The 18,164-nt window shown below is 50.7% G+C and overlaps 1 protein-coding gene and 1 non-coding gene across 2 annotated transcripts; one reads left to right on the forward strand and one right to left on the reverse strand.

The window, feature by feature from the left end:
• The first annotated feature begins 253 nt into the window (after nt 1–253).
• Nucleotides 254–17,219, forward strand: TICAM1 (TIR domain containing adaptor molecule 1). The gene is made up of 2 exons (NM_001030301.2): nt 254–361; nt 14,305–17,219. The coding sequence occupies exon 2, from the start codon at nt 14,451–14,453 to the stop codon at nt 16,749–16,751; it is 2,301 nt and encodes a 766-aa protein (NP_001025472.2). The 5' UTR covers nt 254–361; nt 14,305–14,450; the 3' UTR covers nt 16,752–17,219.
• TRNAG-CCC (transfer RNA glycine (anticodon CCC)) lies at nt 2,046–2,118 on the reverse strand. The gene has a single exon. It is a non-coding gene; the product is annotated as a tRNA-Gly (tRNA).
• Nucleotides 17,220–18,164: the final 945 nt, after the last annotated feature.

Genomic DNA, 18,164 nt, shown 5'->3' on the forward strand with positions numbered 1-18,164 from the left:
CTTTCTCACTAGACTGTGGGTCCCCGCAGACAGGGTTTTTGTCCCTGCGGAGCCCCGTGGTGGTCTCCCGGGCTCGGGCCTCCCAGAGGTCCCCAAATACGGTCTACGTGGCAGCCGGGGAGGTAGAGAGGATGTCTCTGGGGCGCCTCAGGGACTTTCCCTGTCCCGCTGGGAAAGCGTGATCTCACCCGGTTCCTCCCTCCTCGCCGGACGCGGAAGGGGCGGGCGGAGGCCGTGCGCCTGGGGCTACAGGCGCGCCCTCCGCGCCCTGCCATCCGCGGGCATCGCCACCAGGCCATCAGGCCACCAACATCCGCCCCGAGGACCCGAGCAGTGCGGCCGGTCGCCCCCGCGACCCCAGGTAGGTGAGGAAGGGGCGAGGGCCTGGGGGGATGGGAGAACCCCGCAAGCCTGCATGGGCAGGGGGCCTGGCACCCCGCAACCCTCACCACGGGTCAAGGCCAGCTGCCCTCCTTGGGAGCTTTGAACGTCCTTGCGATGCATGTTCAGGTCCCCCGCCCCAACGCTGCAGCTCCCCTCCCTGGCCCAAGTCCTCCTCCCCCCTACTCTTCCTCAACACCCGGAGTCCTCCCCAGCAGGCTCTGTTTCCCTTCCAATACCCCTTTCCTCCTCCTCCTTTCTGATATCTTCTCCAAACGGGGCGCTCTCTCTGCCCCAGCCCGGGTTCCTCCCGCCCCGGGATCGCCGCTCACACCGCCCTCTCCTCCAGGGCACTGAATCCCCACTTTTTCCAGGGGCTTCAGGGACCCCTTCCCAGGCGCAGCGCACTTCTTTCAGTGGGTCTCATTCATCAGATGGGTGCCATCCCATTCAGATGGGTCTCCAGGAATGATCAGCTCCTCACTCCCTAGACCTCCCCGTGGGGTACCAGGTTAGTTGGTACTGGCCCAGGATTGGATCCAGGTCTGCTCAGTTGTGGCTGCTGGCACCACTCAGGGCCTGGCTGGCCCCAGACCTTCTTGGCGCCTGCACTCCTTCCCTCTCCTTGTGGCTGAGCAGGGATTTGGGGGAGGGGCACCCCCTGTGACCTGGGCAGGCTGAGGTGTGGGTTCTAGAGTTTGGGGGAAGATTGGTGGAAGCCCCAGGCTCCAGAGCCTGCCCCGGGCTTCTGTGTTCTCCTCTGAATTAGGGCCATTCATTCATCCTTCAACAAACATTTATGGAGCACCTGCTGTGTGCCAGTAGACAGTGTTCAGTATGTTGGGCACACAGTAGGGGCCAAATAATGTCCTCATGGAACCACAGTGGGCAGAAACTGTGACTCGTGTGTGTGCTAAGTGCGGAGGGCAGGTATCTGATCCCTTCTTTAGTGGACAGGCTTGATAATTCCTCAGATCCAGGTGTGGGAAGGGGACTGCACATAGTAGGTGCTCAGTGAATAAAGGGGGCTTTATTCTGATGGCTCAGATGGTAAAGCATCTGCCTGCAATGCAGGAGATGCGGGTTCGATCCCTGGATCCGGAAGTTCCCCTGGAGAAGGGAATGGCAACCCACTCCAGTATTCTTGCCTGGAGAATCCCATGGACAGAGGATTCTGGTGGGCTACCGTCCATGGGGTCGCAGAGTCGGACAGGACTTAGCAACTAACGCCCGCAATGAATAAAGGCAAGGACCCTGTAGCCAGGCTGTCTGGTTTAAATTCCTGCCTCTTTACTTTCTACCTGTGTGATCCTGGGCAAGTCACTCAGCCTGTGTGTGCCTCCCTTTACCCCTGGTAAACAGGCAGTTTTTGAAGTAGTCTTAACTCACAGGGTTGGCTTTTGCTTTGCAGAATGTGTGGCGTATAGCAGGTGCTGAAGAAACACTTATTGAATAAATGCCCTTTGAGTCTCCTACATGTTTTCCAGAGATAGTCTGGTTATATTTTAACTTCCATATCTCTTTGGAGCTTTTTAAAAAAATATCTATTTATTTCACTGTACCAGGTCTTAGTTGAGGCAGCCAGGATCTTGGGTCTTGGTTGCAGCATGCAGGATCTTTAGTTGCAGCAAGCAAAAATCTTAGTTGCAGCGTGTGGAATCTAGTTCCCTGACTAGGGATCGAACCTGGGCTCCCTGCATTGGGAGTGCATAGTCCTAACCACTGGACCACCAAGGAATGCTTTATTATATTGTTACTCTAAACCCTCACACATGACAAGGGCCCCTTTCCTGCCGGTTTTACACACAAGGAAACTGAGGCTGAAAAACAGGCTCCTACAAGCTGGCAGGTGGCAGAGCCAGGTTCCCCACTCTTGTGGCTGCTCCCCTGCCGCCCAGGTGCCCACTGTCAGGCTTGAAGTGGACTTTGCCCTGGAGGCAGTGGAAAGTAGGGCAGAATGAAAGCCAGGTTTCCTGAAGGCTGGGGTGACCGCTGAGCAGGGCATGTTGAGTGGATGGGGAACACGCTGGGGGAGACAGTGTCTAGGGAGGGGACACTGAGTCTGGGCTTAGGCTGGCAGACAGGGAGATGGAGAAGAAAGAGGGTATGATTTTAGGCAATTTGCCAAGAGGGCAAGCAGGAGTGGTTGTGCCTGGGTGGTTTTCAGTCTGACTGTGCTGCGTACTTTTGCACAAACCCAGCCCTGAGCCTCTGCTGCGGGGGCCTCTGGCTCGGGGCCTCAGCTGGGGCGGGGGGCCAGGGTGGGGCAGTCACCATTCACTTGGAGGCTCATGGGGCCATCAGGATGTCCCAGGCATTGGTCTATACCATCTCTACATGGATTAACTCATTAGACCTATGGCAGCCCTCGTAGGAAGGGCTTATCTTTGTACCCAATCCACAGAGGAGGAGCCTGAGGCACTGATGTGTATATGGCCAGCCCAAGGTCATAACCTGGGGGAAGTACAGCTGAGATCTGAACCCCAAGGGTACTCTCTCTCTGACTGCTCTCTGTTGCCCTGGAGGTGACTCATTTCAGATGGGTGATCTGTAAAAGGGGGCAGCCTTTGGCTCCCAGACCAGCACAGCCGGCAGGGTCTCGCTGGCCATCCAAATTCCAAGAGAAACCAAAACATCTGAGTTTCACACACAATCTTCTCTGTTTAACGTTGGCAGCTATTTCAGATTGACTTCTCACACTGTTGCTGGTGTAGTCGGGAGTTGGAAAGTTTCATTTTTCCTTTTTAGCATTTTTTAAGATTTTTTTTTTAAATGTGGACCATTTTAAAGGTCTACTGAATGTGTTACAACATGGCTTCTGTTTCACATCTTGGTCTTTTGGCCATGAGGTTATGTGAGATCTTAGCTCCCCAGCCGAGGATCGAACCTACACACCTAGCATTGGAAGGCGAAGTCTTAACCACTGGACCACCAGGGAAGTCCCTCCTTTTAACATTTTATAGACATAGGGCCTGAATTCAGAATAGGACACAGATCCTAAGTATTGAACTTGAATTTTCGGAGTGATCACTGCATGAAATAGAACTTAATGTCCAGCCCCTCTCGTGTCCCATCCTTCACACTCTATCAGCTGTTGCCCTTTATCAGTTAAAAATTGGAGGGTGCGTGTCAACACGTGTCTGATTTTTTTTCTTTTTTTAAATTAATTTTTATTGGAGTATAGTTGATTTACAATGTTGTGTTAGTTTCAGGTATACCGGAAAGTGAGTCAATTCTACATATACATATAGACAGTTGTTTTTTTTTTTAAGCTTCTGTTCCTGTATATGTCATTACAGAGTACTGAGTAGAGTCCCCTGTGATTTTTTTCTTTTTAAGTTACTACACACACAGCTGTTTCTAGGAGCCACTGAGAGGTGGAAAGAAAGTTGATCCAAGGGTCAAACTGCAAGTAATTTTGATATTTCCATAAGTTTTGGCTGACTTGGGGGCCCTTCTGAAAGTAAGATTGTTGTCCTTTTTGATCCATTCTGTCGATGATGGTAACTCACATCGAAGGTAGGAGAAAGTATTCCCTTTGCCTTTTTCTTACTGCTCACTTGTGCCTGCATTATAGCAAGTTGTCTGTCTTCCACTTTCCTCCAGGACTACTCTGGCCATGAGCTCATTGCATGGGCTATTTTAATTATAACTAGATAAATCTGTTTCTCAGGCCATGTAACCAGATCCATGGAAGCTGGAATCTCTGGTGATACACTTTGGAGACCACAGGGTTAATGAGTTTAGATTCGGGCAGCCTGGGTTCCCGTCCATCTGTGCTCCTTACATACCTTTTCTCATGCTAATTCTTTTTTTCCCCCCTAATATTTATTTATCTGGCTGCACTGGGTCTTAGGACATTAGTTCCCTTACCAGGTATCAAACCCAGGCCCTCTGCCTTGGGAGCACAGAGTCTTGACCACTGGACCACCAGGGAAGTCCCATTCTTGTACTAATTCTTCAAGATCTGGTATGTATTTTTTCAGATCTCAATTCAAACACTTTTATATATATATATGTACATAGTTTAAGTGAAATCTGAGCCTACTGAAACAAAGTTGGGTTTAACGGGGTGAAATTTTTTCTTTTTTCACACTGCCCAACTTTTCCATTTTCATTTCAATTCAGTCGCTCAGTCATGTCTGACTCTTTGCGACCCCATGAACCACAGCACACCAGGCCTCCCTGTCCATCACCTCCCGGAGTCCACCCAAACCCATGTCCATCGAGTTGGTGATGCCATCTAACCATCTCATCCTCTGTCGTCCCCTTCTCCTCCTGCCCTCAATCTTTCCCAGCATCGGGATCTTTTCCAGTGAGTCAGCTCTTTGCATCAGGTGGCCAAAGTATTGGAGTTTCAGCTTCAACATCAGTCCTTCCAATGAACACCCAGGACTGATCTCCTTTAGGATGGACTGGTTGGATCTCCTTGCAGTCCAAGGGACTCTCAAGAGTCTTCTCCAACACCACAGTTCAAAAGCATCAGTTCTTTGGCGCTCAGCTTTCTTTATAGTCCAACTCTCCCATCCATACATGACCACTGGAAAAACCATAGCCTTGACTAGACGGACCTTTGTTGGCAAAGTAATGTCTCTGCTTTTGAATATGCTTTCTAGGTTGGTCATAACTTTCCTTCCAAGGAGTGATTTTGGAGTCCAAAAAAATAAAGTCAGCCATTGTTTCCACTGTTTCCCCATCAATCTGCCATGAAGTGATGGGACCGGATGCCATGATGGGACCGGATGCCATGATCTTAGTTTTCTGAATGTTGAGCTTTAAGCCAACTTTTTCACTCTCCTCTTTCACTTTCATCAAGAGACGCTCTTTAGTTCTTCTTCACTTTCTGCCATAAGGGTGGTGTCATCTGCATATCTGAGGTTATATTTCTCCCAGCAATCTTGATTCCAGCTTGTGCTTCTTCCAGCCCAGCATTTCTCATGATGTAATCTGCATAGAAGTTAAATAAGCAGGGTGACAATATACAGCCTTGACGTCCTCCTTTTCCTATTTGGAACCAGTCTGTTGTTCCATGTCCAGTTCTAACTGTTGCTTCCTGACCTGCATACAGATTTCTCAAGAGGCAGGTCAGGTGGTCTGGTATTCCCATCTCTTTCAGAATTTTCCGCAGTTGATTGTGATCCACACAGTCAAAGGCTTTGGCATAGTCAATAAAGCAGAAATAGATGTTTTTCTGGAACTCTCTTGCTTTTTCCATGATCCAGCGGATGTTGGCAATTTGATCTCTAGTTCCTCTGCCTTTTCTAAAACCAGCTTGAACATCTGGAAGTTCACAGTTCATGTATTGCTGAAGCTTGGCTTGGAGAATTTTGAGCACTACTTCACTAGCGTGTGAGACGAGTGCAATTGTGCGGTAGTTTGAGCATTCTTTGGCATTGCCTTTCTTTGGGATTGGAATGAAAACTGACCTTTTCCAGTCCTGTGGTCACTGCTGAGTTTTCCAAATTTGCTGGCATATTGAGTGCAGCACTTTCACAGCGTCATCTTTCAGGATTTGGAATAGCTCAACTGGAATTCCATCACCTCCACTAGCTGTGTTCGTAGTGATGCTTTCTAAGGCCCACTTGACTTCACATTCCAGGATGTCTGGCTCTAGGTCAGTGATCACACCATCGTGATTATCTGGGTCGTGAAGATCTTTTTTGTACAGTTCTGCTGTGTATTCTTGCCACCTCTTCTTAATATCTTCTGCTTCGGTTAGGTTCCTGCCATTTCTGTCCTTTATTGAGCCCATCTTTGCATGAAATGTTCCCTTGGTATCTCTAATTTTCTTGAAGAGATCTCTAGTCTTTCCCATTCTATTGTTTTCCTCTATTTCTTTGCATTGATTGCTGAGGAAGACTTTCTTATCTCTCCTTGCTATTCTTTGGAACTCTGCATTCAAATCGGTATATCTTTCTTTTTCTCCTTTGCTTTTCACTTCCCTTCTTTTTACAGCTATATGTAAGGCCTCCCCAGACAGCCATTTTGCTTTTCTGCATTTCTTTTTCTTGGGGATGGTCTTGATCCCTGTCTCCTGTACAATGTCACAAACCTCCATCCATAGTTCATCAGGCACTCTGTCTATCAGATCTAGTCCCTTAAATCTATTTCTCACTTCCACTGTATAGTCAGTCATAAGGGATTTGATTTAGGTCATACCTGAATGGTCTAGTGGTTTTCCCCACTTTCTTCAATTTCAGTCTGAATTTGGCAATAAGGAGTTCATGGTCTGAGCCACAATCATCTCCCAGTGTTGTTTTTGCTGACTGTATAGCGCTTCTCCATCTTTGGCTGCAAAGAATATAATCAATCTGATTTCGGTGTCGACCATCTGATGAGGTCCATGTGTAAAGTCTTCTCTTGTGTTGTTGGAAGAGGGTGTTTGCTATGACCAGTGCATTCTCTTGGCAGAACTCTGTTAGCCTTTGCCCTGCTTCATTCTGTACTCCAAGGCCAAATTTGGCTGTTAAAATTGAATAAAATGTAATATTTACTTTCTCCCTGGCAACTTGTAGCCACATTTCCAGTGCTCAGTAGCCACACAAAGCTGGGACTGCCATAACAAAGTCCCTCAGGTGTGGGGCTTAAATACCAGAAATTTATACTCTCATGGTCTGGAAGCTGGAAGTCCAAGGTGATGGTGTAGGCAGGGCTGGTTCCCTCTGAGGCCTCTCTCCTTGGCTTGCAAATGGCTGTCTTCTCTCTCTGTGTCCTCAAGAGATCCTCTGTCTGGGGTGTCTGTGTCCTAATCCCGTTTTATAAGGACACCAGTCTTATTGGATTGGGCTTCCCAAGTGGCTCAGTGATAAAGAATCTACCTGCAATGCAAGAGATGCAGGAGACCTAGGTTTGATTTCTGGGTGGGAAGACCCTCTAGAGAAGGAAACAGAAACCCACTTCAGTATTCTTGCTTGGAGAATCCCATGGACAGAGGAGCCTGGCAGGCTACAGTCCGTGGGGTTGCAAAGAGTAGGACACGACTGAGTGACTGAGCGTGCGCGAGTGTGCGCCTGCGCGCGCACACACACACACACACACACACTTAATGGATTAGGGCCCCACCCTAATGACTTCTGGAGAAGGCAATGGCAACCCACTCCAGTACTCTTGCCTGGAAAATCCCATGGACGGAGGAGCCTGGTAGACTGCAGTTCATGGGGTCACTAAGAGTTGGACACGACTGAGCGACTTCACTTTCACTTTTCACTTTCATGCATTGGAGAAGGAAATGGCAACCCACTCCAGTGTTCTTGCCTGGAGAATCCCAGGGATGGGGGAGCCTGGTGGGCGGCCGTCTCTGGGGTCGCACAGAGTCGGACATGACTGAAGCGACTTAGCAGCAGCAGCAGCTAGTGACCTCATTTTTACCTGATTACCTCTGTAAAGATCCCGTCTCCACTGTAGTAACATCCTGAGGTCCTAGGGGTTAGAGTTTTAACATCTAAACTTGGGGAGGGGGACCCAATTCAACTACTGACAGCCAGTTAGGATTCCCTGGTGGTCCAGTGGTTAAGACTGTGCTTCCAGCGCAGGGAGCAGGGATTCAGTGCTTGGTCAGGGAACTAAGATTCTGAATGCTGCATGGCAAGGCCAAAACAAACAAACAAACACAACCAGTTATGCTCCATAATAATTATATGGGCCAGTGTGTGTTTCAGTCATATTCAGCTCTTTTCGATCCTACAGACTGTAGCCCAGCAGGCTCCTCTGTCCATAGGATTCTCCAGGCAAGAGGAGTGGGTTGTCATTTCCTCCTCCAGGGGATCTTTCTGACCCAGGGAATGAACCCGCGTCTCTCATGCCTCCTGCGTTGACAGGCAGGTTCTTTATCACTAGCGCCACCTGGGAAGCCCATTTGGGCTCCAGTGACAGGCATTTTGGTTCTAGGATGAGAAACACCAGTGGTATCGCACTGTTCTGCCCATCCCTAACTGTGCAATCGAAGTTTGCCCCTCCGTGGAATGGAAAAAGAAAAATCTTATACCTCTTTTGTAGCCCAGGTGTTGGCAGACTCTTTCTGGAAAGGATGAGAGTATCTATTGTCATCTGTAGGGGCTACATGATCTCTGTGGCAGCTGCTCAGCGGAAAGCAGCCCTGGGCCCCAGGTCAATGAGTGAGCGCGCCTGTGTTCCAGGACAGCTCCATTAAAACAGCCTGTGGGCTGGGTTTTGTGACCCCTGTCCTAGGCAGTTGAACACAGTGTCATCGGGGCAGGCTTAAAATCTGACGGAGAAGAGGGAGTGAGCTGTGGGGATACCAGGGGATACACAGTGTTCTAGGCAGAGGAGCAGCCCGTGCAAAGGCCCTGAGATAGGACCGTGTCTGGCAAGTTTGAAGGACCGCAGGAAGGACAGTGTGGCAATTAAGAAATATAATATACTAGGTTGGGACTTCCCTGGTGGTCCAGTGGTTGCGACTCTGCGCTTCCACTGCAGGGGGTGCAGGGTTGATCCCTGGTTGGGAAAACTAAGGTCCCACATGTGGCGCAAATAAATACACTTGTGTGTGTATTATGTATATATATGGCTTCCCAGGTGGCTCAGTGGTGAAGAATCTGTCTGCCAATGCAGAAGACCCAGGTTTGATCCTTGGATCAGGAAGATCCCCTGAAGAAGGAAATGGCAACCCACTCCAGTATTCTTGCCTGGAAAATCCCATGGACAGAGGAGCCTGGTGGGCTACAGTCCATGGGGTCACAAAGATTTGGACACAACTGAGCGTGCATTTTTTTATATACATATACCTACTTTGTTGCCATATATTTGCTTTTGACAGAAGTAAAAACATTTATGAAAAGAAAAAAGGAACTCTTTGCAGTAATATATGGCTCATATTTAGTTTTTATGGAAAAATAATTCAGAAACCAAGGAAGCACATAAGCAATACTTGTTCTCCTTTTTATAGTTATGACTCTATTTAAAAAAATATATATTTCTTTATATATTATTTATTTGGTCGTGCTGGGTCTTAGTTGCGGCATGTGGGATCTAGTTCCCTGTCCAGGGATTGAACCTGGGCCCTTGTATTGAGAGCTTGGAGTCTTAGCCAAGGGACTGCCAGGGAAATCCCTTTACTATTGACAAATGAAGCACTGAAATGTTGACCTTCAGTCTAGTGGACAGAAGTGGTTTTGTCGCTTTGCTTTTGTCATATATTATACATAATAATAGTATTTTATATACAATATAAATTGGACTGGATTGTCAGCTCCAAGAGGAAAGAGTATTCCTTTTTTATTCTTTCTGTCCTGATATGATCAGTAGTGTTCAATACATGGCAAATGCTGGAAAATTACGTCTTGAATGAATAAATGAATGTTATGTATATATACTTTCCTCCTCTTCACAGACTTCCTTTATTACTTGCAGTAAATATGTTTAGAGTTTTTAGTCTGTGGATGGCACAATGGCTTGCTTTTTTTTTTTTTTAAGCTCACCAGGTCTCTTAAAAATATCTGAATCGATTGCTAACTTGGCACAACTCAGCAGATTCCTGAAAATCTGCATTTCTGGCTTGTCTTGAAATGTTAGCAAATGTGGTCCCGCTGAGCCCATTTGTCTTCTTGGCAATACGCATGAGGCAAGGCCACCGCATTTAGACAGGTTGAGGTGGTTCTAGGTTTTCGAGTTAAAGCCCAAGTGCCCTCTCCCCCACACCCCGAGACCCACAAGACCCTGCATGACCTGCCCGTCCCCTGCCTGCCCTCCCCTCCTCCCTCTCTCCTCCTTGCTCACTCTGCTTCAGCTACACAGGCCTCCTCAGTGCTCCTCCAACACACCAGACACAGTCCAGCCTCAGGGCCTTTGCACAGGCTATTCCCTCTGCCTGAATCTCTCTTCCCTCAGATGTTCGATGGGTGACTTTCTCCACATGTTTGTGTCCTGTTGAAATCTCTCTTCTCATCAAGACCTTCCTAAACCATGTTGTTTAAAACTGCGCACGGAACTTCCCTTGTGCTCCAGTTGCTGAGACTCCGTGTTCCCAGAGCAGGGGTCCCAGGTCAGGGAAGTAGATCCCACATGCCGCAACTGAGACCTGGTGCAGCCAAATAAATACATATTAAAAACAAAACAAAACTGCACACACCCACCCCTTGATTCGTGGAGTCCATGACCCTCCTCCCCTCCTTGTTTCTCTGTGGCATTTATACAGTATAAATGTGATATACCGTGAATTTCACTCATGTCTCTGTTGACCACTTGTCCACCCCACTAGGAAGTCAGAGCCATTTTGGGGGGTCTCTGTTATTTCTCCATCCCCATAAGCATTTCAACATGTCAGGCTGCTTCAATTTTCAAAAACAACCCGACAGCTGCTCACCTCCTCGTGGGTTTCCCCCAGCACCGCCTCACCCTCTGCCCCTTCTTGGCCACTTCTCCTCTGCCCACTCTGCTCAGTCACGTCTCCCTCAACCCTCCACCCTCTGGCTCTCTCTGCTCTGTGCCTGGCTTTCCTGGAATCATTGACCTTTGTCCTGGGCCCTATGACATTTGCTCAAAATGAATTTGCAAAAAAAAAAAAAATGCTGAGGCATTTATACAGTGACGTGTGTGATTTGTCAGTCAAGGGGATTGATGGATGAATCAGCTCTTTATCCAGACCAGGGTTCCTCCACGTCAGGGCTTAGCAGCATGTAGGGCCAGGTCATTCTCTTGGGGACAGGGGGGTCATCCTGGGTGCTGTGGAATATTGAGCTGCGTCCCTGGCACCCACCGACCCAATGCCAGGAGCCTCCTTTGATGCAGTTGTGACAACCAGAACTGTCTCCAGATGTTGCCAAGTGTCCCCTGTGGGGATAGAGTTGTCCGTGGTGGAGATGTACTGGTTTTGGCTCTTGCAGGGGTGCGGTTCTCATCCTGGGCACCAGGGTGGAACAGGAAGTTGGCATAGTTGAGGGGCAAAGAATGTGTTCTTAGCCCCCTGGACTGGGAGTGAGGCTGTGCATTTATACAGGTCTGAACGTGATATACCTTGAGCACCTGGGGACTTAAATTTGGGGGTTTGGGACACTTTTCATGGTGTCTTGTTCTGTGCCCTTGGGAGAAACCTTCTCTCCATGCCTGCCTTTTTTTTTTTTTTTTGCCACACCACGTGGCTTATGGGATCTTAGTTCCCTGGGCTGCTGTGCTGTGCTGTGCTAAGTTGCTTCCACTGTGTCTGACTCTTTGTGACCCCCGTGGACTGTAGCCTACCAGGCTCCTCTGTCCATGGGATTCTCCAGGCAAGAGTACTGGAGTGGGTTGCTATGCCCTCTTCCAGGGCATCTTCCCGACCCAGGGATCACACCCAAGTCTCCTGGGTCTCCTGCATTGCAGGTGGGTTCTTTATCACTAGTGCCACCTGGGAAGCCCTTAGTTCCCTGACCAGGGATCAAACCCAGGCTCCCCTGCAAGTGGAAGTGCTGAGTCCTAACCATTGGACCATGAGGAAAGTCCCTCTTTGCCGGTTTTCTTTTTTTATTTATTTTTGGCTGCACTGGGTCTTTGTTGCTGCTTGGGGGCATCCTCTAGTTGTGCCAAGCGGGGGCCACTCTGTAGCTGCAGTGCCAGGGTTATTCATTGAGGTGGCTTCTCTTGTTGCAGAGCGCAGGCTCTAGGCACTCAGGCTTCAGTAGTTGCAGCCCAAGGGCTTAATTGCTCTGAGGCACGTAGGATCTTCCTGGACCAAAGATTGAACATGTGTCTCCTGCCCTGGCTGTGCTGTGCTGTGCTTAGTCACTCAGTCATGTCCAACTTTTTGCGACCTCATGGACTGTAGCCCACCAGGCTCCTCTATCCATGGGGATTCTCCAGACAAGAATACTGGAGTGGGTTACCATGCCTTTCTCCCAGAGATCTTCCCAACCCAGGGATCAAACCCAGGTCTCCTGTATTGCAGGTAGATTCTTTACCAGCTGAGCCATAGGGAAGCCCAAGAATACTGAAGTGGGTAGCCTATCCCTTTTCCAGCGGATATTCCCGACCCAGGAATTGAACTGGGGTCTCCTACATTGCAGGCAGATTCTTTACCAACTGAGCTATCAGGAAAGCTGGTGGTTGTGAGGCAGACAGAAAATGTAAAAGGTTTAACACACACGAAAAGGTCACCCAGTGGCCAGTTCTGTTGTGGGGGGACATGGAGAAGACAGACTGGGATAGAGAGCCAGGGTGGTTACCGAGGGCTCCCTGAGGTGGTGTCATTGTACCTGGGGGCTGAGGATGAGATTTGGGTCACCCAGGCAAAGGTCTGGGTGCTCCAAGAAGACGGGAATGGTGTGTGAAAAGAGCCTGTGGTGGGAACCAACTTGGCATTTTTCAAGAAATGGAGAGAAGAGGAAAGAGCCTCCAAAGGCTCGGCAGCAGTGTTAGTCATAGACCTGACCCTTGGTCATGATTAACTTCATAGTAATAATGAAACATGTATCAGTTAGCTATTGCTACATAACAAATTACCCCAGAACTATGTGGCTTCAAAACACAAACATTTATTATCTCACACAGTTTCTGAATATTAGGAATCTGGGGGTCAGATGAGCTGGATGGTTCTGTCTCTAGGTCTCTGATGAACCTGCAGTCAGGCTGTCTTCCTGGCTGCATCATCTGAAGACTCAGCTGGGGCTGGATTCTGAGACTGGCACCCCCATGTGGCTGGTGGTGGTGGTGGTTTAGTCACAATTGACTTTTCTCTCTGAACCACTGTTTGGTGGCGGTGGTGGTTTAGTGGCTGGTGGTGAGAAGCCTCAGTTCCTCCCCAGGTGGGCCCTTTATATCATGGTTTGCCCCTGACAGAGTGACAGAGAGAATGACTAAGAAGGAAGCCAGTGTCTTTTATTTATTTTAAAACATTTTATTTATTTTGGCTGTACCATATGGCATGTGCCATCTTAGTTCTCCAACTAGGGATTGAACTCACACTCCCTGCAATGGAAATGCAGAATCTTAACCACCAGACTGCCAGGGAAATCCCAAGCCAGTGTCTTTCATAACCAATGTCACAAGTAATGCCTCATCACTTCTGCCACATTCTATCAAACTCACAGAACTCTAGGACCACATTGGAAGGACCACCCCAGACTGTGAATACCAGGATGTGGGGTCACTGGTGTCACCTAGGAGACTGACTTCCTGAGTGACAGGTATTGAGTGCCTGCTGGCTTCCATTCATGGGACTCAGAACTTTCCATATGTTAACGCTACTCAGCTCCCTGAAACACTCCCATAAGTGGGCTTATTACCATCCTAATAGGCAGTATAGTCTTGTGGTTAAGCACATTAGCCCTAGCCTCTGGAACCAGACAGCTGGGGTTCAAATCCCAGGTCTGGGATTTCTCTGGCAGTCCAATGGTTAAGACTCTGTGCTTTCACTCAAGGGGGCGCAGGTTCCATCCCTGGCTGGGGAACTAAAATCTCCTATGCCATGTGGAAAATATCGAACAAACAACTAACAAACCCCAGATCTCTCACTGGCTGTGACTTGGGGCAAATGACTTCACTTCTCTGGCTTACCTTTTCCCTCTGTGAATGGAAAAAATATTAGTTGCTCAGTCATGTCTGACCCTTTTCCACTTCATGGAATGTAGCCTGCCAGGCTCCTCTGTCCGTGGGATTCTCCAGGCAAAGATACTGGAGTGGGTAGCCATTTCCTTCTCCAGAGGATCTTCCTGGGAATGGCTACCCACTCCAGTATTCTTGCCTGCAGACTTTCCAATTGTGGCACTTGGGCTTTAGAGCCTGGGCTCAGTAGCTCTGCTGCACGTGGAATCTTAGTTCCCCAATCAGGGATCGAACCCACATCCCCTGCATTGCAGGGCAGATTCTGAACCACTGGACCACCATGGCAGTCCGGGTCTGCTGGGTTTTGGTGGCATTGGGCAGGGGGGGTGACGTCTGTACTGCCTCTCAGAGCCCCCTTTCTGGTGATAAGCATGTCTTTCTGCTTCACAGGTCAGTTCTACAGCCCCCAGGGGTCCTGGTGCCCGTGAGCAGGGTGGAGACACCGGGCCTGCAGCGCAGCGGGGCGGCGTGCGGAACATGACTTCATCATCCAGTGTTTCTCCCGCAGCCGCTGGAGGCTACGCCCACCTGAGCCCATGGCCTGCACCGGCCCTTCGCTCTCTGGCGCCTTTGACATTCTAGGCGCCGCGGGTCAGGACAAGCTCTTGTATCTTAAGCACAAACTGAAGACCCTGAGGCCTGGCTGCCGTGGGGCGTACCTCCTGCACGCCATGGTGCTCCTGAAGCTGGGCCAGGAGACCGAGGCCAGGATCTCCCTGGAGGCGCTGAAGGCGGATGCGGTGGCCCAACTGGTGGCCCGCCAGTGGGCTGGTGTGGACAGTACCGAGACTCCAGAGGAGCCCCCAGACCTGTCCTGGGCCGTTGCCAGGGTGTACCACCTTCTCACCGAGGAGAAGCTTTGTCCCGCGACTATGCGGGAGGAGGCCTACCGGGCAGCCCTCCGGGCTTTCAGATCCAGGGACGACCTCCAGCTGGGGGAGCTCCAGGAAGAGGCCCGGGACCGGTGCGGGTGGGACGTCCTTGGGGATCTGGGAGGAGTCCAAACACTGCGTTCGGATCTGGGCTGCCTCCCGCCGTCCTCGGCCTCACTTTCCCGGACGCGCAGCGACCCGCGGCCCATAGAGCATCTTTCCGGCTGGAGCACAGCGTGTTCCCTGAGATCCACTGGCAGCCCGGCCTCCCTGGGCAGCAACTTGGAAATCAGTCAGTCGCCCACCATGGCCCTCCTCAGCGTGCACCACAGCCACCACGGGCCCAGCAAGCTGTGTGACCATCCCCAGGCCAGTGTGGTGCCCGAGCCTGCCCCTATGGGTTGCCAGGAACCCGAGGAAATGAGCTGGCCCCCATCGGTGGAGGCTGCCGACTCCCCGGTGCGGCCGAGCAGCCCAGGCCCCGGGCTTCCCGAGGTGACCACCGATGCCTGCCCCGCCAGCCCGCACGACCCACCGGAAGTTCCGGAAATCAGTGCCCACTATCCGGTGGAGTGTACGGATGTGCCAGCAGCCCCGAAATCTCTCCCCTCGCCTTCCAAAAACACCTGCCTAGTCACAGATCAGACGCCAGTCCAACTTTCAGAGGAAGACACCGCTTACCTGTCGGCTCAGCCACGCCCACCGACTCCTTCCGTGCCCCAAACATCCCCGTCTTTTCCTTCCGCATCGACGTCTCCCTTTCCTTCTCCATCGACCCCTCCTGAGGCTCACTCGACCCCTTCTAAGGCTCACCCGACCCCTTCTAAGGCTCACCCGACCCCTCCTAAGGCCCACTCGACCCCTCCTAAGGCTCACCCGACCTCTCCTAAGGCTCACCCGACCTCTCCTAAGGCTCACCCGACCGTCTGGAACCCAGAGCCCCCTCCTCCAGAGCTGGAGTCGTCCGAGCAGAAATTCTATAACTTTGTGGTGCTCCACGCCAGTGCAGACGAGCACATTGCACTGCGAGTGCGCGAGAGGCTGGAGGCGCTAGGCGTGCACGATGGGGCCACGTTCTGCGAGGATTTCCAGGTGCCCGGGCGTGGCGAGCTGCACTGCCTGCAGGATGCTCTAGACCACTCGGCATTCATCATCCTGCTGCTCACCTCCAACTTTGACTGCCGCCTGAGCCAGCATCAGACGAACCAGTCTCTGATGAGCAGCCTCACGCGCCACGGATGGCAGGACTGCGTGATTCCCTTCCTGCCCCTAGAGAGTTCCCTGGCCCAGCTCAGCCCCAGCACGTCTAGCCTGCTTACCGGCCTGGTGTTGCTGGACGAGCACTCCAAGATCTTCGCCAGGAAGGTGACCAACACCTTCAAGCCCCAGATGCTGCGGGCCCGCAAGGCCAAGTGGAGGAAGGAACAGGATGCCCGGGCACTGCGGGAACAGAGCCAACAGCTGGAAAGTGAGCGGCAGCACGCAGCGGCATGGGGCGCGGCGTACTCGGCTTACGTCCATAGCTACCTGGCCTACCAGACGCAGGTGGAGAAGCTCCAGGTTGCTTTGGCGAACTACATGCCATTTGGGACTCAGCTGCCCTTTGGGGGACAGGGGTCCCTAGGAACCCCACCATCACCCTTTCCCACCCTGCCCGGTCATCAGCCACCTCCCCTTCCTCCTTGGCTGGGGGGCACGCCCCCACCGATCTTCCCGCAACCCCCGCAGACCTTCCCGCAACCCCCACCGACCTTTCCGCAACCCCCGCCGACCTTCCAGCAACCCCCACCGGCCTGCCCACAGCCCCTGGACTTCTCACAGGCACCACCTGCGCGCCCTCAGAGCCCTGGGCTCCAGCCTCTCATCATACACCATGCACAGATGGTACAGCTGGGGGTCAACAACCACATGTGGAATCAGAGAGGGACCCAGGCACCCGAGGACAACACACGGGAAACAGAATGACCTAGTGACTGGACCTGATGACCTCGACTTTGACCACCCCCCTTCATCTCTAGGGGGCGGTGGAACACAGGGTTGTTTGCTACTTTCAGGACACTGCAGGGGAGAACTTCCATCTCAGGAAATAGGGCAAAATGGGCCCCATGACTTTCTGGCCCTGCTGCTGCTGCTAAGTCGCTTCAGTCGTGTCTGACTCTGTGCGACCCCATAGACGGCAGCCCACCAGGCTCCCCCATCCCTGGGATTCTCCAGGCAAGAACACTGGAGTGGGTTGACATTTCCTTCTCCAGTGAATAAAAGTGAAAAGTGAAAGTGAAGTTGCTCAGTCGTGTCCCACTGGAACTGGAGGTGTCCAGAACTGGATATGAGTTTACAAATTCTCTCTCTTCCCCTCTCTCTAATGGTGGTGATGGGGAATGAGCTGGGGGTATGGGTATGATGTTTCAATTGTAATAAATATTTATTGAATGCTTTGATAGCATCATTGTACTCGGGAAGGCCTGCTCCTTGCCATTTGTCAAGATAAAAACGTGGCTAGTGGGACTTCCCTGGTGGTCCAGTGGTTACGACTCTCTGCTTCCAATGCAGGGGGCACGGGTTCCATACCTTGTCAGCGAACTGAGATCCCACATGCCATGCTGTGTGGCCAAAAGCAAAACAAAAAACAGGTGGCTACTATTGCCATAAAAGGAACAGGAGCTGAAAATTTGGTTTCACTTCATTGGTCAGGATGTAGTTGCGTGGACCATCCCCAGCTGCAAGGGAAGCTGGGAGATATAATCTTCTCATGGGCCATGTGCTTTGCCAAGAGTGTTGGTTCTAATGCTAGAGAAGGTGGGGAGAAAACACGTTGAGAGTACATTTGGCCATTTCTATTGCAGCCCTTTTTCGGGGAAGAAGGGGTCTGCATTGATGCTCTCACCTTGAAGGCTGGGCTCAGATCACACTGTGTATTCTTGTACAAGTGCCTTCACCTCTCTTGAGTCTCTGCTTTTTCATCTGTGAAATGGGTTTATGAGGCCATTGTTCCAAGGTCATCAGCAGATCATGGGCGATTGCAGTGAAATACCAGGGACAGTGTAAGTACTTGTTAACTTCGTGTCTGGTATGAAGGGGATTAATCTTTTTAAGGGTCTCTTATTCTCTATTGAGAATAAGAATAGAATTAACGTTTGTTGAGCACTTACCATTTATCCATTCTGGAGGCTTTACATATGTAAACATTCTAATCCTCAAAAATGACCTCCCTGGGACTTTCGGGGTGGTCCAGTGGTTAAGACTGCAATAGCCACTGGATGGGATGTGGTTTCCATCCCCGGTCAGGGAAATAAGATCCCACATGCCCTGTGGTGTAGCCAAAAAAAAAAAAAATTGACCCTCCTCCCGGAATAAAAGATTTTGTTACTGGGCCCATTT

Source organism: Bos taurus, chromosome 7 (assembly GCF_002263795.3).
Source record: "Bos taurus isolate L1 Dominette 01449 registration number 42190680 breed Hereford chromosome 7, ARS-UCD2.0, whole genome shotgun sequence".
Lineage (NCBI taxonomy): Eukaryota > Metazoa > Chordata > Mammalia > Artiodactyla > Bovidae > Bos > Bos taurus.

What these genes read in the sequence shown, in the direction of transcription:
- TICAM1 (NM_001030301.2), top strand. Translation starts at nt 14,451, where the DNA reads ATGGCCTGCACCGGCCCTTCGCTCTCTGGCGCCTTTGACATTCTAGGC.